Source organism: Balaenoptera acutorostrata, chromosome 9 (genome assembly GCF_949987535.1).
Source record: "Balaenoptera acutorostrata chromosome 9, mBalAcu1.1, whole genome shotgun sequence".
NCBI lineage: Eukaryota > Metazoa > Chordata > Mammalia > Artiodactyla > Balaenopteridae > Balaenoptera > Balaenoptera acutorostrata.
The window spans coordinates 2,414,996-2,437,156 of NC_080072.1; the positions used below are offsets into that span (position 1 = coordinate 2,414,996).

Here is a 22,161-nt window from a genome sequence, read left to right on the forward strand (position 1 = left end):
TGACATTAGGGCCCAATTTTGGTCCTTCACTCCCCTCACCTCTGCCCCCCACACCTGGTTCCCTCCAGCCACAAAGGTGAAATGAAGGTCCCCTGGCCAGGCCAGGATCAGCGTCCTGTCCCTTTCTGCCATCCTAGGCTTCTTCATCACCCACAGCCCTTCCAGGTGGAGGGGCACCCCTCCCCTCCGGAGCCCGGGGGTTTGGGGGCAACCCTGGACGCAGAGTGTCCCAGCGGGCAGGAAGGGCAGAAGCTGCCCGCTTGTCAGGACCTCAGGCCTCCCCATCCTGATATCACATCCTGGGCCACTCGGAGGCCTCAGCCTCCTGCCACGCCGGCAGAAATGGTGCAGGCCTGTCTCCCGTTGGCCCAGAGCACTGCCCACCTTGCTGGCCCTACACATCAGGCAGGGTGGGGCAGCCTGAGGAGCTGAAGGCTTCCTCCCAGGGGGCTGGGCGGGTGGGCGGGAGGGGGCAGCTGGGGTTGGGTACCCCACCGAGTGCCGGAGCAGCTCAGATGGGGGAGGCATGATGACCTCACAGGGCCATTTTGTGAGTGACTTCCGGGAGCAAGCCGGGCCCTGTCCTCCCCATTCCACACCCGGGAGCGGAAGTCAGGGCCACCCCCAGGGCACTTCCCCGCCTCCAGAGACGGTGTGGCCAGGGTCCGGCAGATAACAGTGTTCATTCAAAGAGCATTTCCTTGCCCTTCAGACACCTGGGGTGGCCGCTCCCCCCAACCAACACACACTGAATGAAGGGGCCACCCACTGGCCTCCTGCAGGAAGCTCACTGCACCACACCGGCTGGTAGAAAAGAGAACAAGTCAGGTAGTTTATTTGGAATGGACACATTGATTATATATATATATACATATGTATGTGTATATATATTAAGACAGATGGTTTTAACACAAATACCATCAAAATAAATACATAGATAGTCCAATAATTTAATGCACCCGCACAGCGGGGGCGAGGCTCCGCGGCTCCGCACGGGAGGGTCCTTCTCTGCCGGGCAGGGACGCAGCCCCGGCCTCTGTCCTCGCCGTGGTCGGTGGCTGGGGGTCGCCGGGGCTTCCGCCGCTCCGGGCATTCCCTGAGCTCCTGCCGGCGCGGCCCGCGTCCGGCCCGACTCGTCCAGTGTGTGGCTCCTGTGGGGAGAGGGGGCAGGTTCAGGGAGCTGTGCCCGAGTCCGGCGGCTGAGCGAGCCGGGGTCCAGCCCGTTGGTCTCCCGAGGCCCGGACACGGAAGGGGTAAGCGACGGCTCCTGCCGCGCGCCCCAGCCGCGCCGCGTTGGCGAGGCCCCCAGTCCCCTCTCGACAGCGTCCCCTAGACGGGGCAGGACCTCCCCACGACGTCCGAGGTCGAAATCATCCTCCCCGAGGACCGCGTCCGGCGGGCGGGCGGCACTCACCGCGGCGGCGCTCAGGGCGCGCGGGCCGTCCCGGCCTCGGGCTGCCCGACGGGCGCGGCGCGCTCCTGGCGGCTGCGGAAGTCCTGCAGGGCGCGGCGGTTCTGGAAGTCGATGAGCGCCAGTGTGATGGCCGCGTTCCAGCAGCTCTCGCCCGCACAGCGGAAGTCGATCTCCTTGCGGTCGGTGGTGACGATGGTGAAATAGACGTACTTGCCCGTGCGCTCCACGCAGTCCACCTTGAGGATGGAGTGGAAGCGCAGCTCCTTGGGGCGCGCGCCGGGGCCGGTGGGGAACAGGCTCAGGCATTCAGGGGTGAGCACGCCGCGCTTTTTCTTCCACAGCTGGAACAGGCTGTCGCTGCGCTTCTCCAGCTCGCCCTCGCGCAACACCTCCCCGGAGAGCTTCATGTCGGCCGGGTGCAGCTGGCAGAGGCGAAGGCGCTCCGGCGGTGGCGGCCGCTGCAATGAGCCGCGGCTCCCCGGCGCCTTGTTTATAGCGACCCCGCCCCGCGCGCTCGGTCCGGCCCGCCCCGGGCACGCCCCCTCTCGGCCACGCCCCGCGCCCTCTTCCTGGGCCCAGCCCGCCCCGGTCCCCTCAGCCTGGCCACCCCGGGGCTGCGCGCCGCATCCCCACCCCAGGTCGCCGAGGTCGCCCCCCTTCCCCTTGTCTGCTGCCCGCGCCCCCCTTCCCCGCTCCCCGGGCGCCCCAGCCCCCCGGCCCCGTGGGGCGACTCAATGGCCCCCACCCCGCCCCGGACGCCGGCCCCACGGAGGAATGCGCTGCGGCCCGCCCTGCCCGCGGTGACTCACTGCCGGGGAGCCGCGGGAAGCGCCCGCGGCCGGGGACGGCCCGGGGCGCGGTGACGGCGGGGCCCAGACCCCCACCCTCCAGGCGCCCCGACACCCAGCCCTGCCGCTCGCTGGGCAGATGCAGTCGCGGCCCCAGTTCCTCCCACGCCCCCGGGGAGACCCTTCGGTGGCCCTGCCCCAGCCGGCCTTATCTCCCATCTTGCCACCCGCCGGCCGGCGCGCCTGGGACGACCTGCCCTCTTCCCCCTGGGTCTTCGGGCCGACCGGGAGAGCAGGTGTTCTGAACTTCAGTTTTCTCTTCTGTAAAATGGGGGACAATGACACTTGTTGGATTAGGCAACAAACGGAAAACGCTAGAACAGCTCCCCTTAGTGTTCAGTAAGTGTGAGGGCCGCTCCAGCTCCCTTCAGGGGGCCTGTCCTGCTCCCTGGGCCCTCCTGGCGGCTGTACGTGGGGGGAGGGAGGACGCACCGGCGGACCCGCCAGAGGTACTGGGAGCCCAGGGGGCGCGGAGTGCGCTGGTGCGTGGGGGGCAGAGGGGGCTTCGGCCTGGGCCGGGGCGGGGGCGGCTGAGTCATGCCCTGCCAGCAGGACAAGTCTTTTTATTTACCCTCTTCCTTTAAAGGCTTTAGTAGGAGCAGGAAGTGATCGCTGGCTCCTCCAGGGTTGGGGGGGGGGCGGGGAGCCGGCAGGAGGGAATCTATGGGGGTCCCAGCCGCTCCAGGGCCCCCACCTTCCAACACCCCACCGGGCTGTGACCTGGGCAGGAGGTGCAAAGCAAGGGGAGCAAGGAGGACACAAGTCCGTTGGGGGCTGTGAGAGCCACGCCCCCTCCTGGTGCAAGATGGAAACGCAGGTACCCTGGTTCAAAAAGTATGAATATTTTCAAGACTGTGAAGGCAGAGCATGAAGCCAATGTGGGACCTTCTGGGTGCAGGCCCGTCAGGCCGGCCGTGGAGCCAACCCTACTCCACCTGCCCCCGCTCTGCGGCCTTGGGCAAGTCCCAACCCTGGCCCTTCAGGGTCACCGTGAGGAATAAGGTACACCGCTGGCTCAGATGAGTGGCTTGGGCCAGGCCTGTGCGGATGGACACACCCACCTGTGCGTTCAGGACACCTGTCAGGGGTGTGGAAGAGGGTAGAGGGGTGCCCAGGACTCTGGCCTGCGGGAGGGAGCACGGGACAAGCATAGGGATGCTGGTCAGGGTTGGGGGGAGGGGCGGAACTGGAATCGGCAGGCCCGTGGGACGGAGGCCAGAGGGTGAAGGGAGCACAGGGTGGGTGGGTGGGGAGACAGATATCCCCTCAAGACAACACAGCGCAGACTTATAAGGGGGTGAGCTCCCCATCACTACAGGCATCCCAGCAGGGCTGGTAAAGGGGATTCCAGCATCAGGCAGGGTGAGACTGCTGACCCGCCTTCCCACAGGCTCTCTGTCCTGAGGGGGCCCTGGGCTGCCGGGGCCACAGGAGAGGCAGGCCAGGGGCCAGGCTGCTGTGAGCCCCCCGTGTGTCCAGCGCTCTGCCGGGACCCCTCCGAGGCCCACCAGCCCGTTTCCCCCACCCGGGGGCCAGTCATTGGAACCTCAGGGCCAGGCGAACCACAGACACTCGGCACTGCTTAAGCACCTACTGTGTGCCTGTAGGCCTGGCTGGTGCTAGGAGCCAGGGGAGAGGGGAGAAGCCCTGCCTGCCCTGGGGAGTACGAGGTTGGGGGTGGGCAAGAGGACAGCTTGGAGGTCTCCATGGGGAGGGCGGGGTGCCACGGGGGGGTTCCCAAGGATCCCAGGTGAGCGAGGCCCAAGGTGGGCATTCTTCCGGCCCCATTTCACAGACGTGGTAGCGGAGGCCCCAGGGAGGGCGGGGCAAGAGAGGATGTGAGAGACCTTGAAAACCAGGCGAGGCCAGGTGAGCTGCACTTCGCCACGCCCACCCAGCGCTCCTCTCTTTGTCCCCATTGGCCAGGCCTTTCTGGGGAGAGTCAGTCGGTGACCAATGAGCTGGGGGTGGTGGTCTAACCGGTGGGCGTCCGCAGGAGCTGGGAAGGCAGGTCACAGGGGGTGGGGAGCTCACTGCCAGTCTCCCCGGAGGATGGGGATGGGCTAGGGGGAATCCCCCCCAGGCAGCTTCACCACCAACGGCCCCTGCCCCGGGGGGCCTGGAAACCCCTCCAGCCAGAGGCCCGTGGGCCGCCTGCAGCTGCCTGGCCAAACCAGCAGGAACCCAGAGCAAGGAGGGGACCCTGTCCCCATCCCCGAAGCAGGCCCGTCTGAGGGTCCCTCTGGAACATGAGGAGGAAGCAAAGCGCTGACCTTGCAACCCGTGAGGATCTTTCGGGGGGCCACCCCTGAGCCATTTGATAGCTAGGAGCCCGGAGGACCCCCCAGGCTGGCTTCCTGCAGGGGACCGAGGCCCCCAGTGCGGATGTGGGCTGCACCCACGGCAAGCTGCGGCCCATCAGGGCGCCAGGCCAGGTTGGTGCTGGGGAGGGAGGAGCCCCAGCCTGAGGGTCAGGGGCCTGGCACCCTCGGGGAGGCCCATGTGGGCCCTGCTTTCTTCCTCAGGGTCACCCCATGAGGTGGGGGGCCGCTGGGTTGCTTTCTTGGTGTGTGCAAGGAACGGGTGGGGCTTCTCAGAGAAGTCAAGAGGCTCCGCAGAGGTCACCAGCCCGCCAGTAGGATTCAAATTCATCCTATTGCACCCCGAGCCTGGGGGCAGGAACTAGCCTCTGCCCGAGGGGCTGAGCAGGTTCTGGGCTGGGGATGTTTGGTGGCTGCTTCTGAGACGGGGCGGGGCCAGCGCCGGGCCTTGCCTCCAGACAGTGGCGTCAGAGAGCGTAGGTCTGAGCCAAGTTTACTAATATTTATCCAAGGGCTGCATCCGGGATTCACGCAGAGCCTGAGGGGACCTCCCTAACCTGTCCCACCAGGCAGACAAGAGACTGGTCCCCAGACATCCGGCTGGGGACACCTGTCATCCCTTCCAGCTGGGTGAGGATGTCAGGCAGCTGGGGCGGAGAGAGGGCACCTCTTCGAAACTTCTCGAGTGAGGTCATTTCCCCGGCGGTGATTTCCCCAGCGGTGACGAGGCCAGGCCCTCCAGGCTGTGGCCCAACCAGCCTGGGGAAAGGAAGCTGAGGAAGCTGTGCATCACGGCAGCCCCTGCGCCTGGGGCTCAATACCATGCTCTTCCTGTGGGCGGCAGTGCTCAGGGACAGCCCTGAGGACGGGCCCCCTGCTCCCCTGCCTGGAAGACCCCCTCCTCTTGCCTCTTCTAGGAAGCCCTCTGGGATTGCCAGGGCACACCCTTGGGCCTGCTCCCACCAGCCACATGACTGCCAGGCCTTGGAGTTCCATTGCCCGCTCCATGCAAGCCTGGGGAGGCTCGGGGGAGGCCCCAGCTGCCGGGAGGTGCAGCACCTGAGAAGTGGCCTGATGTCACCTGACCTGAGCCCAACATAGCCCGTTGGCCGTGGCCTGTGACTCAGGCCTGCCCTCAGTCCCTCTCCCCAAAGCTGCAGCCTGGGAAAAGTGAGAGGCCCAAGGGCGGGAGGCAGGAGGCCTGTCCCCACCTGGTTTCAGGCTCTGTCAGCCTGGCCCCACCTGGTTTCAGGCTCTCACTGTCAGCCTGGCCTTGGTCTCTCAGGGCTGTGTCCCTCGTCCCTCTGTCTGGCTCCCTGAGCCCCTCAGCTGGAGTCTGACAGGCAGGCCCCACCTCACAAGGCGCTGGGGATCGAATGAGAAACTGACACACCACCCAGAGCGCCTTTCCCCTCCTTGGGTCCTGGCAAGCTCCCGTTCACCCCTCAGCACCCTGCTCAGAAGTCACTACCAGCTCCTAAAATGCAGTGACAATGTCTTAGTCTTTGGGGCCCTCAGGGCCCAGCCCAGGCACTCAGAAAGTGCTTTTGGAAATGAGTGGACCTAAAAAGCATCTACCTCCCTGTCCAAGAGACCCAGCTCTCTGCTCAGAGCAGCTGATGTTGGTGGAGACTGTCTGTGAAACCAGAACACCTCGGGGCGGGGTGGGGGGGGTCTGGTGTCAGGGACAGGGCCAGGCTGGTCCAGGCCTGGGGGGGCTAAGAGGAGGGACCTCTCCCATCGTCACAGAATGCCGAGGGGGTAGGGGAGCCAGCTGTCATTCCTGTCACTCAGCAGAGACTGCCCAGGGCCTGGTTCACGGGGACAAGGGACCTTTCTGGAATCTCGGATGAATGTATGCACAAAACACAGGAAAGGAGGGAGGGCGAGTGGGCAAGGCATGGCCACCACCCTCTGGACAGTGCTCAGCCCTTGCAGCTGCCTGGGCTGCGTCATCACAGGACAGATAGGACGTCTTGCTCCCGCCCAGCCCGACCCCAGAGGCTGTGCAGCAGGTCTGGGGTGGGACCCTGTCATGTGTATTTTTTTTTCTCTTTTTGGTCATGTGTGTTTTATTTTTTTCTTAAAGATTTATTTATTTAGGCCGTGCTGCGCAGCACGCGGGATCTCAGTTCCCCAACCAGGGACGGAACCCGTGCCCCCTGCAGTGGAAGCGCTGAGTCCTAACCACCGGACGGACTGCCAGGGGAGTCCCTGTCATGTGTATCGTAATCAAGTTCTTTACTACTTCAAACATTTACCAAAATAGTTACCAACTGCTGACAGATAAAGTAAAAAATGGCTGAAATTATTTCAAACTTCTGAGCGCTCCTCTCTCACGACCCCACCTCAGGTCCACTCTTGATGCAGTAAATGACCTTTGATCCTTTTTACTGGGTTGGCCAAAATGTTCGTTTTTTTCCGTAAGATGGCTCTAGTAGCGCTTAGTTGTCTTTAACTTCAAAACAATTTCGTTACGTTGTATTGTGACAACTGTCGTATCAGTGTGCACTTAAAAATACTTACCAAAATTGGTGAATTTTTCTGTAGCCATTTTAATACTGAAGATGGAAGAAAAAAAAGCAACATTTTCGGCATATTATGCTTTATTATTTCAAGAAGGTAAAAACACAACTGAAACGCATAAAAAGATTTGTGCAGTGTATAGAGACGGTGCTGTGACTGATGGAACGTGTCAAAAGTGGTCTGTGAAACGAAAAATGGAAGTGGTGTGTTCCCCACCCCTCCCTGCACCCATGTGCCTGGGCTTCCCTTTGTTTCCCTTTTCCACTTACCCTCCTCATGTGTGTCTCTACAGCCACCTTGCCACTGAGCCGTAAGACAAATGTACAGGGAGAAGCAAAGTCTATAGAACATAGTCTTTGTAAGGGACTGAAGTGATCACTGCTTTTGGGTGCATTGAGGGATTATCAGTACTTCTGGCTTTGTGAGGGCTCTTACATTTTGTCTGCAAAACCAAAGGGCTGTCAGTAGGGAGCTGTGTGGAAGGTGGGACTCTGAAGTGTATTTTGGAAATTAATCACCACCCTCTCCCAAATTATAGAATTTTTAAACAACAAAGAAGCTGTGGCCCTTTCCACTCTCTCCTGGCCTCTGGTGCTGCTCCTCTCTGCCTCGTTTCCTGCGTTCCATGGCTTGAAACCTCGGCCTGGTGTAGCTCCTTCCTTTTCCCTCTTTGTCAAACCCTCTTCCAAGGAGTAACAGGTGAGGGGACTGGGTCAGCCCAGCCACCTTCCCAACTGTGGTGTGCGTGTAACACGTACACAGGGTGGATGGCTGCAGATTAAAATACACTCCCCCTAAAAAGGGGAAGGGGGAGTGTGACACTTTCTTTCCATGTTCAAGTGAAAATAAATAATGTACCCTGCAAAAAAAAAAAAAAAAAAGTGGTCTGTGAAGTTTTGTGCTGGAGATTTCTCGCTGGACGATGCTCCACGGTCAGGTAGACCAGTTGAAGTTGATAGCGATCAAATCGAGACATTAACTTAGAACAATCAATGTTATACCACGCAGGAGATAGCCGACATACTCAAAGTATGCCGACATACTCAAAATATCCAAATCAAGCGCTGAAAATCATTTGCACCAGCTTGGTTATGTGAATCGCTTTGATGTTTGGGTTCCACGTAAGTTAAGCGAAAAAAACCTTCTTGACCGTATTTCCGCATGCGATTCTCTACATAAACGGAACGAAAACGTTCCGTTTTTAAAACAAATTGTGACAGGCGATGAAAAGTGGATACTGTACAATAATGTGGAACGGAAGAGATCGTGGGGCAAGTGAAATGAACCACCACCAACCACACCAAAGGCCGGTCTTCATCCAAAGAAGGTGATGTTGTGTATAGGGCAGGATTGGAAGGGAGTCCTCTATCATGAGCTCCTTACAGAAAACCAAACGATTAATTCCAAGTACTGCTCTCAATTGATGAAAAGTGCCCAAGCACTGGATGAAAAGTGTCCAGAATTAGCAGAAAACGCATAATCTTCCATCAGGATAACACAAGACCGCATGTTTCTTTGATGACCAGGCAAAAACTGTTACAGCTTGGCTGGGAAGTTCTGATTCATCCGCTTTATTCACCAGACATTGCCCCTTCGGATTTCCATTTATTTCAGTCTTTACAAAATCCCCTTAATGGAAAAAATTTCAATTCATTGGAAGACTGTAAAAGGCACCTGGAACAGTTTTTTGCTCAAAAAGATAAAAAGTTTTGGGAAGATGGAATTATGAAGTTGCCTGAAAAACGGCAGAAGGTAATGGAACGAAACAGTGAATGTGTTGTTCAATAAAGTTCTCAGTGAAAATGAAAAATCTGTTTACTTAAAAACCGAAGGAACTTTTTGGCCAACCCAATAAAAAATGCATTGGCATTACCTCAAAAAATTAAGAATAGCATTATCATGTGATCCAGAAATTCCACTTCCGGGTCTGTCCCCAAAAGAAGTAAAGCAGAGACTTGAAGAGATGGTTGCACACCCGTGTTCACAGCAGCTATCATTCACAGCAGCCGAAGGTGGAAGCACGTGCCCATCCGTGGATGAATGGATACACAAAACGTGGTCCACGTACACAATGGAGTATTACTCAGCCTTAAAAAGGAAGGAAATCATGACACAGGCTGCAATGTGGATGAGCCTTGGGGACATTATGCTCAGTGAAATAAGGCAGACATAAAAGGACAAATTCTGTCTGATTCCACTCACACGAGGTCCCTGGAGTCATCAAATCCTTAGAGACAGGAAGCAGGATGGTGGGGGCCAGGGGCTGGGGGAGGGGAGGGGAGTGTTTAATGGGGACAGAGTGTCAGTTTGGGAAGGTGGAAAGTTCTGGAGACGGATGGTGGGGATGGCTGTACAATATCGTGAATGAACTTAATGCCACTGAGCTGGCTGCTAGAAATGGTTAAGATGCTAAATTGTATGTAATGTGTATTCTAGCACAACTTAGAAAATGTGAATACCCAGGTCTGCACAGACACGAGCTTGCATTTTTAATGTTTGATAGAAAGGGAGACAGGTCTTGTTTTCTTCTAGGTCGTGGGTGTCCCCCATGAGTCCGCCTCCCTTCCACCGGCCACACACTCCGTCATCTAATCACCTCCTGTGCTGGGTGGGCCTCAGGCTGCAGTTCCCGTGAGCAATGTTGCCGGAGTGTCTGTGTGCCACTGACCATACCCGTATGTGCAGCGTTTCACCAGGGCAGCTGGGAGGACATGAATTGCTGAGTTAAACATGTCACAACTCTGACAAGATCGCCTGAAAACCAATTTACAGCTCTCCTGACAGTCAGGGGGCCCGTTTCCCCAAAGCTGGCCTAACAATGGATGCTCTCTATTACCAATTGTGGCCCAAACTGGGGTCCGGTCTCCGCAGGCATTTCTCTGTGCCCCACATGTCTGCCGTCTTTGCTCTTCACATGCTTGTGTCTGTCTGAAAAGTTTCTGTAGGGGGTGACGGTGGCCCTCCCCCAACAGATGTGTCCGTGTCTTCATCCCAGAACCTATGAATGTGACCTTATACAGTAAAAGAGTGAATAGGGTCCCACTCACATGAGGTCCCCAGAGTTGTCATTCACAGAGACAGGAAGTAGACGGTGGGGGCTGGGGGAGGAGGAAGGGAGTGAGTGTTTAACAGGGACAGAGTGTCAGTTTGGGAAGATGGAAAGTTCTGGAGATGGATGGAGGTGATGACCTTATATGGCAAAAGATGCGATTAAATTCATGACCTTGAGAGGAGGAGTTGCTCCTGGATTATCGAGGAGCCTGAATGCCAGCACACGTGTCCTCATCAGAGACACAGGAGAAGAGGAGGCCACATGACAACAGAGAGAAGCTGGAGGGACGTGGCCACAGCCCAGAGATGCCTGGAGCCCCAGAAGCTGAAAGGGACAGGAGGATCCTTCCCTAGAGCCGCTGTGGCCCTGCCAACACCTTGATTGTGGATTTCTGGCCTTCAGAACTGTAAAAGTGTAAGTTTCTGTTTGTTTTAAGCCACCCAGTTTGTGGTCGGTTGTTGCAGCAGCGACAGGAGACTGATACAGCCCCCAGGGAGTCTGGTGCTGAGCCTGCCCCGCCCTCCCATCCACACCTTCTCACCCTCCCCTGGACCTGCAGCGCAGTCTGACGGCAGATGAGGACCAGACAAGAGTGACAGGATCGTTAGCTGACCATGGGTAGTGAAGTCCAGGCTTCCCAGGGACCACCGGTGAGTTTTGAGCTGGGTTTTCAAGGATGAGTAGGAGTTCTCCACATCACCTGGTTTCCCCAGGCACAGACAAGGAGACGGAGCTCCTCGGATGTCTGGAAATCCAGATGGAAGTACTTCCTGGCCAGGAGGAGAGCCAGAGGCCAGGAGAGCAGCTTTGGGATGTTCAGAGGGGCCTGAGCCGGTGGGACCTGGCCAGGGGGTCCCCTTGGCCCCTCCTCTGGGTAGAGACTCTGTGCTTTCTTTGGACAATCAGCCCCTCACCAGGCACCGCAGTCTTGGGGCTGGTCTCTGCCCGTGGCCCCTCCCATACACCAGCCCCATCCTGGCCCCCCACCCATGAGCTGCTGAGGGGCTGGGCGTCCTGGCCCAGGGTCCCCAGGCCCCCCTACACACCACCCCAGGTATCTCATGCTCAAAACAGTGTCCCCTTGTGCCTCCCACTTTGCAGGCCAGAGGCCAGGCGCTCTCTTCCCTGCTTCCTGAAGTCCACCCTCCCCCTTCTCTACCACCACCTGCCCGCCGGCGCAACTCCTGTCCCAGCCTCTAGCCCGGCTGCCTGTGGCCATCTGCACGAGTGTCCTGGGGCTACTATAACAAATGACCACACACTTTGAAGAACACAGATCTATTACCTTCCGGTTCTGGAGGCCAGATAGGATGGGCTGAAAGCTTGAGGAAAGACCCCGGCCCAGCCCCTTCCTGAGGCCCTTCCTCAGGTCCAGTCTCCTCCCATCCTCCTTGGAGCCCCTCAGCCCTGCCCTGTGACGGGACCCCAAGGACCAGGCCTGGGGGTGCCTCTCACAGTTCCCTCCCCCACTTCCACTGCAGAGCTGGGAAAGGTGACCTGTCCAGGTCACAGAGGGTCACAGCCTAGGGGGCTGGGCCCCGTCCTCTGCTCGGTTCTCCTCCTTCTCAGGAGGTCAGGGTTCTGGTCCCTGGGAGGGCAGCTCCAGGAGCTCTGCTGGGACCTTCCAGCCCCCTGCCAAAAACGGGGCCAAGGCAGAAGAGCCCAGACTACGCTGGCCCAGTGCCTGCCCCTCGGAGCCTGCCTGCCCCCCGAGACGCACGCTCCAGGCTCGCTGAGGCCCAGAGCTCCAAACTGGCAGGAACTGGGGAGGTGGCGTGGGCAGCCCTGCCCGTGCCCGGGGTCTGAGTAGGAGGGCGGCTCTGGCCTCACACGCCGGGCTTCCTCTCCCGTATCCCCAGGCTGGCAAGTGATGGTTCTCCTCACACCCCAGATGCATGAGCAGGAGAGGCTGAGGCTTGGTGGACACCCCCAGACTTCCAGAGGAGCCCTGGAGAAAGCCCCCGGCCCGAGCGGGAGGAGCCCGCAGAGGGTGTGTCTGTGGGGTCTCCTGCCCCTGTCCTCCTGGGCCTGGCCAAGGTCCACAGACCCCACGAGCCCGGAGCCCAGCTGGGCCGGGCCAGGCCAGGCCTGTTAGGTTGCCACGGAAAGTCACATCCGGCCACCGCCCTCGAGCTGAGTCTGTGTGGCCAGGCTGGCTCAGTGACTGGCCGGGCGGTGACACCTCGGGGCGGGCGGGGCCTCCACCAGGCGCACCAAGGTGACTTGGCCTCGGGGTGTGTCCGAGCCTCACCCGCCCAGCGGCCTGAGGAGGCGGGGCTGAAGGGGGTCTCCAGGGTCAGCGCCCAGTGGGAATCCACAGACAGAGGGTCCCAGGCTCCGAGGCTGTGAGGCGGATCCCAGGCAGACAAGGCACCCAGAGAATCACACCAAGTTCAGAGGGACCGAAAGCTCAGCCAGGGCCAGGGAGGGGTCCTGGAGGTCCTGCTGTCGGGGGCCTGCCGGCTGGGTTTGGGGTCATGGGCTCCCCCCCCCGCCACGGGGCTCTGCCCTCTGAGCTTGGGGCTGGGAGGACGTGTCCGCCTCCACAGGAAGGAAGCTGCTTGGAAGGGCTCGGAATCAGGGGCCAAAAGTCCAGGTGCGGCTGCGCCAGGCAGGCCGTTGGCAGGGAGCCAGGGGCCACCCACGCTTGGGACAGTGCCCTCCAGCAGGGCCCCAGCCCCCGAGACGGCCCCTGCTGCAACCAGGGGCTTGGCTGGCGGCCAGGGGCTCCCTCAGGGTGCAGCTGGACGTGGCCCCTCTCCCACGGGGCCTCTGCAGCCCACCCAGCATTGCCCGGCCCACTGGGCACTCAGAGGCAGGGGGGTGGGCGGGGGTGTGTGGAGGAGACAGTCTGAGCAGAGGGCAGGTCAGAGGTCAGCAGCACTACCAAGACAGCCCAGCTGCCCACCTCTGGGGCAAGGCTTGGAGGAACCCCCCCTCTACCCTACGCGGCCCCCGCAAAAGCGCTCAGGGAGCAGAAGCCCAGCTTGGCCCGTGACAGCCTGGGCTTAAAGAAGGGAGCCCTTGGGCTTCCCTGGTGGCGCAGTGGTTAAGAATCCACCTGCCAATGCAGGGGACACGGGTTTGAGCCCTGGTCCGGGAAGATCCCACATGCCACGGAGCAACTAAGCCCGTGCGCCACAACTACTGAGCCTGCGCTCTAGAGCCCACGAGCCACAACTACTGAGCCCGTGTGCCACAACTACTGAGCCTGCGTGCCTCTAGCCTGTGCTCCACAAGAAGAGAAGCAACCGCAACGAGAAGCCCGCGCACAAAAGCAGCCGCCGCTCGCCGCAACTAGAGAAAAACCCACGCAGCAACCAAAACACAACACAGCCAAAAATAAATATATAAATAAATTTTTTAAAAAAGAAGGGGGCTTCCCTGGTGGCGCAGTGGTTAAGAATCCGCCTGCCAACGTAGAGGACACGGGTTCGAGCCCTGGTCCGGGAAGATCCCACATGCCGCGGAGCCACTAAGCCCATGCGCCACAACTACTGAGCCTGCGCTCTAGAGCCCGCAAACCACAACTACTGAGCCCGCGCTCTAGAGCCCGCGCGCCTAGAGCCTGTGCTCAGCAACAAGAGAAACCACCGCAATGAGTAGCCCCCGCTCGCCGCAACCAGAGAAAGCCCATGCACAGCAACGAAGGCCCAATGCAGCCAAAAATAAAAATAAATTTATTAAAAAAAAAAAAAAAAAAAAAAAAGAAGGGAGCCCTTGGTCCTGGAGGGACTGCGGGGCCCTGGAAAGGGGGGTTGGGTCTCTGCTTGGCCCCTGCCCCACCAAGTCGGGGCCATGAACCAGCAGAGCAGGCTGGCCGCCGGCGGGGGAGGGGCCTGGGAAGCCTTGTCACCACCCCAGGCCCTAGGTGCCACAACTCCCATCTCCTAAAGGGGAAAACCAGAGTTTTAAGTGGAATCACCCCAACTTGTGGGGCTTTTGAAAAATCAGCCTCATTAAAGTATAATTTACATACGTACAACCAAACGTCCCCATCTGAGGGACTTTGATGAGTGTGACAAGCGAACAGGCAACCCAGATGGTACCCCGGGCAGCCCCAGGCCCGCCCCCAGGCAGCCGTGGTCACCGTGTGGTCTGGAAGGTTTGGAAGTCAGAGATTCGTCATCGAAGGCCCCGCTCAGGTGATGCTTTCGAGAGCCCCATGTTGCTGGGCTCCTGTGGCCAAGGATTAGTCCACGTGGGGTGCAGACCACTGCTGTCACCCCACCTTTAGGCAGGGAGCTCCTGCTCCCCAAGGCCGGGGCACAGGGCCATGCACCGCCCGGAAGTCAGGATGCCGAGGCTGGCAAAGGGGGGAACTCAGAACGGCAGCTGGGCCCGGAGTCGGTCCCTGGTTTGTTTGTTTTTTTAAATAAATTTATTTTTGGCTGCGTTGGGTCTTCGTTGCTGTGCGCAGGCTTTCTCTAGTTGCGGCGAGCAGGGGCTACTCTTCGTTGCGGTGCGTGGGCTTCTCATTGCAGTGGCTTCTCTTGTTGCGGAGCACGGGCTCTAGGCGCGTGGGCTCAGTAGTTGTGGCTCGCGGGCTCTAGAGCACAGGCTCAGTAACTGTGGCACACAGGCTTAGTTGCTCCGCGGCATGTGGGATCTTCCCGGACCAGGGCTCGAACCTGTGTCCTCTGCAGTGGCAGGAGGACTCTTAACCACTGCGCCACCAGGGAAAGTCCCGGCCCTTTGGTTTTGAGCGTGTGTGACAGACGAGACCCAGGCCCTGTGGGAGAGGCATTGAACCAGGCCCTGCGGCCTGCGACAGAACAAGGGTGGCCTGGGGAGAGTAACGCAGGGAGGGGGGAGGGCAGGGGTGGCAGAGGCCCCGGGAGGGGAGGTGGCCCCTCACGAGCATTGTGAAGGCCAGGCCCAGAGGGGGCCCCGAAGCAGGGCTGGGGAGGCCTGGCCATCGAAGCCCTCCCCAGCATGCGGCAGTCCAGAGGCTCAGTGGGGACGGAGGCCAAGCAGGCAGGCAGTGCTGCGGTCCCGTGGCGAAAGCAGCCTGGGCCCCAGGAAGCTGCAGCTCCCAGGCAGAGCCGGCCACCAGGAGTGCCACCCTCCTGCTGCCTCCGGGCTGACGGCTCCGGGCAAACCCACTGGACGCTCCGTGACCTTCCAGCACAAGTGGCAAGGACTGACAGAGCCCTGGAGCCTGTGAGTGCCCAGGGTGAGGCAGGGCGCTCCAAGGCACCAGAGGGTCCAACAGGAGGGTGCGTGGCTGTGGGGTCAGAGCCACAGCGCACGGCTGGGGAGGGCACGGCCTCAGGGCTTCGTGCTGCAGCCTTGCCACCAAGTGTACCCAGAACAGCTGAGTGGCAGCCTGAGGCCCCAGCGCCCCGGGCGAGCGTGGCACCCTCGCCCACCCTTCTTACCCACGGGGGAAATAAACCCGATGCCACAATGTGAACAATCTAAACATCCCTCCCTTTGCCCCCATTTACACTGGTCTGATGTAAAACCACTGTGTCTGGTCACTACGTCACATGGTTCCCCACAGAGAACGCAGAAAGGGGTCCACCAAAGCCTGGTATTCCCCCAGGCACGCAGCTCCTCTGGGCACCCACACACAGGTGTGTTCACGCAGGTGTGCACTCACACACAGGTGCGCTCACCATACAGGTTCTGCTCCTCTCAACACATCCCAGAGGACATTCCCCACTGGCAGGCAGGTGCCCTTGTCCTCTGTGGTCACGAAGCCCACTGTGGGCGTGGGACTTTTTTTAAAAATGTTTATTTATTTGGCTGCGTCGGGATCTTTTTATTTAGTCGCAGCACGTGGGATCTTTCGCTGTGGTGCGCGGGATCTTAGTTCCCCGACCAGGGATTGAACCTGCATCCCCTGCACTGCAAGGCGGATTCTTAACCACTGGATCGCCAGGGAAGTCCCTGGGTGCAGGACCTGACACATCGTATCTCCTGGGGGGTAAGGAAGGGCCTCCCCCACCCCCTGCCCATTTCAAACTGCGGCGGCACCTACCGCCCACCTGCTCGCACACAGGTGACCCACACCTCCTCTCCTGAAGCCCCACAGACTGCTGGGCGGAGGCCCCACCGGTCTCCTCAGGCTCTCGTCACACCACCTGCCAAACCCTCACTGCCCCCGACCGATCAGCGAGAAGACAGCCTCTCACCTGACTCGCCAGCACGCTTCACGTGCCCGAAGGCAGGGTCACTGCTCTGGGCATGAACTCGGCACCACCACCCGCCGGTGACCGTCAGGAGAGGGACAGGTGCCCAGCGGGATCAGGTGCTCCCGGCACTAAACTGTCTCCGCTCTCCCCCTGCAAGTTACCTGCGCACGTCACTTTGTGCAACCGTGTCTGATCCCATAGGTACTTGTCAAGTCCGCTGTCCTAAATGTGGTCACTCGGAGGGCCCGGGGTCAGCAGGGATGGTAGCTCCGCTGGAGGTGGGGTGGGGCCCCGAGGGGACTGGGTGGGGGGCACGCAGGCCTCCAAGCACCCTCCGAGGATGGGCTTTTTGTTGCATGTCTGCAGGAACGAGGCCCCCCTGGCGCCCCAGTCTCTTCTCGGTGGCCGTCGGGGCAGGCCCGGGCGAGGCTCACCACTGCCCACCTCGTGGGGGTCCGGACCCGGCCGGCCCGGGGGCCTCAGGAGTGGACGACGTTCTGGCTCTACGGTCGTCTTGGACACCCCGAAAGCACGTTTCTTCCTAAGCCTTGCTTGGCCCTTCTCGTGACCTCCGGTGCGCTCCCTCTGGCCGCTCCCGGGAGAAGCCAGCCCCGCCGGCAGGAGGCAACGGGCAAGCTGGGCACCAGCTCCTGTGCTGCATGCGGGTCGGGCCGATCCCCAGATGGGCAGCTGGAGCGAGAGCCCGGGCACCAGCTGTCTCCCCGCTAATGAAGGGAAGCAGGGAGGGCGCAAGCACCAGAAAAGCACCAGCGAGAAGACACGCCGAACGCGGCCATGGCGCAGCAAGCCTCCTGGAACCTTCTCATCGGAAAGGCCCAGCCCCGCACACGCGGAGAAACGACTCTCTGCTGGGGGGAGGAGCAGACGCTCTCTCGGGGCAGCAAAGAGCCCACCCGGGACCCCAAACCCACCCCGACGGTGAAGTGGGCCTGCAGCCCTAACTCAAGACGGGCTTTAAAGCCTCAAACTCAAAAAACAGAAGAGGAGGAGCCCGGAAGTCCTGGATCTGCCCACGCCCAGGCTCCAGAGACCCGGGCTCCAGAGACCCCGTCCGGGAGGCTGCGCAACCACTTCCGCGAGCCCCACCCGCCCCAAGTGCCCCAACCCGCCGGGCCTCCTGCAATGAAGACACACACAGCGCTGGGCTCGCAGTTCACAACTTTAATAGAATATTCTAACTAGTCTGTACAAATTGAAAACACCGTATTCAGTTACAAATGTATCATAAGTAAGGCTGAGCGCTCTACAGCCTGGCCACAGCGTGGATGCCCCCGGGGCCAGAGGTCACACACTCGACACCCACATTCCAGCCACGAACGGTCGCTCGGAACCCAGGGCTTTTAAGACAAGATGAATGTGAGGCTGAGGAACGGGAGCTACCGAGAAAGCAAGACATTTTACACACCGCGTGGGAAAGCTGTACTTTCCTGCCCGAGCCCCTCCCTGCAAAGCCTGGCAAACTCTGGCTCTGCCCACAGCCCCACCCCCGTCATCAGCGCCAAGCGTGGCCCATGCGTCCCGAGAACCAGCCCCGGCCCACGGCTGGCGGGAGGGAGGGCCTTCTTCCATGCGGGTGGACCACCAACTCCTGCTTGGGGAGACCCAACTCCTGTTGGGTCTCTGGTGCCCACAGGGTCTCAGAAACTCGAAGGACAGCTCACGTCCCAAGCCCTCACAAGCGTGAGAGAGAAATAAATACGAGATGAACCACAAAAGCTCGCGCCTCAGGCTCAGCGGGCGCCGCAGCCCTCACCGCAGCCCCGAGGAAAATAAAACCAAAGAGCGAGCAGGATGAGAAATGGTGCCAACCCCGGCCGGCTCTCCCGAGACAACTGGAAACTGCATGTGGGTTTCTTCCAATGAAACAGGAATCCCGTCTGATGGCGGGAGGGGTGAACTGGTTCTACATGCCCTGGAACTGCACCCTGGACACGTGCCCCTGGCGTCAAGTGATCCACCCCCACCCCACCGCCCCGGCGGTCTGCGAGGCCCTTCCTAAGGCAGGGCTGGGCGGGTCCACTGAGCTGCACCCAAGGCCGCAGAGGGTGCTGGAATTAAACCTCCTATTTCTGAAATGCATCTGAGTTGCCACTGTACAGGTTAAGCAAAATAATAAAGTAAAAGGAGAAGTTAAAGTGAAAACCATGCACTTGAAAACAAGTCAGGCGTAAGCACTTGTCCACACGCGCGAGCGGCGCCTCACTGCTGCTTGCACTCCGAGGGCTGGCTGGGCTCCTTCTGTCAACGAGAGAGAACAAGACTTGTAGAGAACCGAGCAATTCCATCAACCAGGCATCTCCAACCAACAACGAAAACAAAGACTCAAGTAGTTCACTCGTTCTTACTGAAAACATGGCCACTACAAATATACTTTAAAAATAGTAACAAATAAGCAGCTAACTTCCCAGAAACAAGGTCACAGCGGGGCTGCCTCTTTCTGTATAAAGACATTCTAATTCTCAGCAGGAGGGTCTCGGGGTGAGGGAGGTCCTCGGGTGGCAGACAGTAATTAAACGCACAGCAGTGCCCCCGCCCCAAAGCTGGCAGGTGCCTCAGCTCTGGGGTGAGCACGCGGGGAGCAGCGCCGGCTCCCTTCCATCCCCAAGGCGAACAAGGCTCCCGGCGCTGCCTGGAGCAGACCGGCCCCCAGGCCGGGCCCTGAAGCAAAGCCTCTCCTGCACTGGCCCGTGGCGCCCTGACAAAGGACGAGAGGCCACTAGGAACTCCACAGCCCAGCCCCAATCCTCCCAGGAGCCCCCAGTTGGGAATTCCATCCTTTCGGAGCAGGCACGAGCGAGACGAGGGGCAGACTCACTTCAGCATGATCTGACGGCTGTGTCTCACACCACTGAAACCCATTTAGCAACCCATGAATTCCGTGTGGAGGCCAGCACAGCCTGAGAGACAGGTAACGATTTCACTAGGACTTCTGAGCAAATGGATTTACTCGTCAATAACCTATGATCTTGGCTGTGAAGATGACAGATTACTCTGAATACAACTTGGCACGTCTACGGAGTCTTAAGAAAAACCCGCACCACACATTTCAGAAGAACCATCTGGGATGACACAACTGACACCTTGCATGGAATAAGCTGGGCTACAGTGCATTCCTTGGGAAACCACATCTAAGGGATGAAAAAGATGTGCAAAGGGTGCATAAAGACAAAACAATCATCTGGGGCCCTGGGCTAAGCTCCTTGGTTGTAGGTGTAATAGCACAGGGACAAGCTGGGACTTCCAGGTCTGGCCTGGGTCTCGGCCCAGCACTGCCCAGCACTGCCCAGAACTGCCCAGCACTGCCCAGCACTGGGCTAACGGCACCGGCCCATCACACACTCACTGCAAACACTGCCGAAGAAAGAGCCTGGGCACCAAAACAAATACCCCGACCAGAAATCCTAGTTGAAAGAGACCTAACTCAAACTCTGTCATCTCAAGGGGAGACCTGGAGGCGGCCCAGACTGTGGCCGGGGGATCAGACGCCGGCCCCAGACTCGCTGGGGAGGTGCCCCACGACTGGGACAGCACTGGCAGGGGCCGGGGCAGTGGCGTGCAGCCTTTTGTGGACAGGGGGAGAAGTGTGTGGGTTTCCATAACTGGAGCTGCAGAAAGGAAGGAGGTGAGAGAAGCTGAAGCGGAGGGAGTGGGACGGTGTCGTGGCTGTGGTATAGTGGGCGGGGCGGGCGGGCGGCACAGGGTGGCCGACTTGCTGCTCTACATCCTTCTGGGTAAATACACACGCGGGACATACAGGACGCCGTGAATACAGAGCGGCACAGTTTACAATGTGCTGTCTCAGTGACATCACATCTATCTTTAACCAGGAGAAGCCATCGTCTGTCTGTCTACGACGAACTCCTTCCTCGGGTGCTGAAGACCGCTAGAGGGAAGGGTCCTCGCCAAAACCAAGACCAGGGCTGTCGCGAGGGTGAGAGCTGGGTGGGGACCTTGTGTTTAGACAAGAGGCAGAAGGTGGGGCTTGCCAGGCAGCAGAGGGCTGGGCTGCCACCAGCACCCCGCCTCCCGAGGGCCACGTTCAGCCCAGCCCTGGGCCAGCGTCCACACGCGCGCGCACACACACACACACACACACGACTCCCGGGCTGCGGCACCAGCGCACAAGCCTGGAGCCATGCGTGTGAGCTTCATCGCCGGGACACCACGGTACTGGCCTGTGACAGAGGGCAGAGCAACACTGCACTCAACCCGAGCGCCCTCCGCCTCACAGCACGAAGCTGTCGGAAGTCAAGGGACGGGAGTCAGTGCTTCAAAGGCACAAACTAACAGTCAACACCCTGCCTGGGGCGGGCGGGCGCTGAAAAGAAGGGCTTTCACTGCCGGCAGCAAGCACACGCCCCCACCACGGCCTCAGGGCTGGGGGCCCGAGGCCCGAGCGCCTGCCCAACAGCCCAGGACACGACCCCCTCCACGGGGCACCTGACGACAGGCGAGACGGCATGGCCGTGGTTCTGCCACAGAAGAGTCCTCCTCGCCCAGAGGTACAGGCTGGACCGTTTACGGACGCGTCGCAGTCACTGGCAGGGTGGGGAGCGGCGGGGCTTCAGGCCGAACCAGCCTGGCTGACACGTCCTTCAGACACACAGGGCAGGAGGAATCAGACAATAAGCAGATACAATTTTAAATGATCACATCTGACCCTTTAAGACAGAGAAGATTCCAGGTGTACATTCACTTCATCTAATTAAAATGCTTCCTTTAGCCCAAGTCTGCCCACCTGCCCGTTAGTCTTCTAAGAAAGCCAGCCCGCCCGAGTAAGACAGGAGGGCGATGCAGACGGACCCTCGAAGGCATGGGGCTGACAGACCCCCAGACCACGGCTCTGCGGTGCGGAGACAGCTCTGCTCTCCCAGGAGCCGCTCCCACACCGCTGGCCTGCTTAGCTCAGCGCAGGCAGCCCCTGCTCTCTCCTAGATGCTAACACCACCGCCCTGGCTTCTCACAGGCTCTCCTGTTCGCACCTTCCTCCCTTGCCCCACAAAAGCCGACGGTGTCGTACGGGAGAGGGACTTCATGACTGGGGCAGAGCTACGAGGACCCATGACCCCCAGAGGGGGACAGGGCGGCTCCAGGGACTTGCAACGCTCGCTTGGATCTACAACGGGTCCTTTTCTTATTCGTGCAGCACACTGCGCAGCAACCTCGACAGCAGTTACGAACGCTGATGTGACGCTGGCGCCAGCAGCTTCTGAGGCGGAAGATCCTGGCGCATTAAAGTTACCCCTTTATTACCCATTGGTCTGCACAGCACCTGAATTTAAAAAGTATGAACAATCAACAGACACACGTCGAGAAGAATCACAGCAGGCAGCAGACCTCGTCCTGCTGAGGCCAGCATGGCTGGGGGACCTGTGCATCCTGGTCCCAGGGCCCTCTTGCTCTGTCCTCTTCCCGGGGGGAGGGTGCGGCAGCCCCACTGTCAACAAAGCTTTCACACCAGTTACATCTCTGCTACTCGGTCAGCGACAAACACTGGGCTCAGCAAGTAGGAGCCAGATGTGGTTTTAAAAGCACACACGACAGACACCCGCACAGAAACGCTGCTCTTCAGAAAGCCCTCGTCCAGGCCAGCAGGTGCTGAGCACGCCGCACGCGCCACCGAGTCACGACGACACGGCACCGTTACAGAGCACAGACCAGGAGTTCGGAAGTTAGGGACGAATGGGATTCCACCTTACCTAGAAACGTATGAATGATTAACAGACAAAACTTACACCTAAATGGGGAAACAAATTGAAAGGAACTGTCAGCATGAAGGGAGATGAAATGCACAAAATTATACAGGAGGAAAGCGCCACAATTTCTCATGATACAAAGG

At 59.6% G+C, this 22,161-nt stretch overlaps 2 protein-coding genes across 9 annotated transcripts in view; both read right to left on the bottom strand.

The window, feature by feature from the left end:
- Positions 1–805: 805 nt before the first annotated feature.
- On the bottom strand, positions 806–1,897 carry PHLDA2 (pleckstrin homology like domain family A member 2). Its single transcript, XM_057552988.1, has 2 exons — positions 1,415–1,897; positions 806–1,151 (listed from the first exon to the last, which is right to left on the bottom strand). The coding sequence occupies exon 1, from the start codon at positions 1,819–1,821 to the stop codon at positions 1,426–1,428; it is 396 nt and encodes a 131-aa protein (XP_057408971.1). The 5' UTR covers positions 1,822–1,897; the 3' UTR covers positions 806–1,151; positions 1,415–1,425.
- A 5,279-nt stretch (positions 1,898–7,176) lies between these two features.
- NAP1L4 (nucleosome assembly protein 1 like 4) overlaps positions 7,177–22,161 on the bottom strand; it is a 79,763-nt gene continuing 64,778 nt past the window's right edge. For 5 of the 8 annotated variants that reach the window (XM_007171141.2, XM_007171142.2, XM_057552099.1 and 2 more), the window contains exon 15: positions 17,469–18,560. In XM_007171141.2, the coding sequence (XP_007171203.1) occupies positions 18,522–18,560 (39 nt within the window). In that variant the 3' untranslated portion in view covers positions 17,469–18,521. The other 3 variants (XM_057552097.1, XM_057552096.1, XM_057552095.1) reach the window with 3 other exon arrangements.

Coding starts and splice junctions, on each gene's coding strand:
- PHLDA2 (XM_057552988.1), bottom strand. CDS start 1,821: ATGAAGCTCTCCGGGGAGGTGTTGCGCGAGGGCGAGCTGGAGAAGCGC.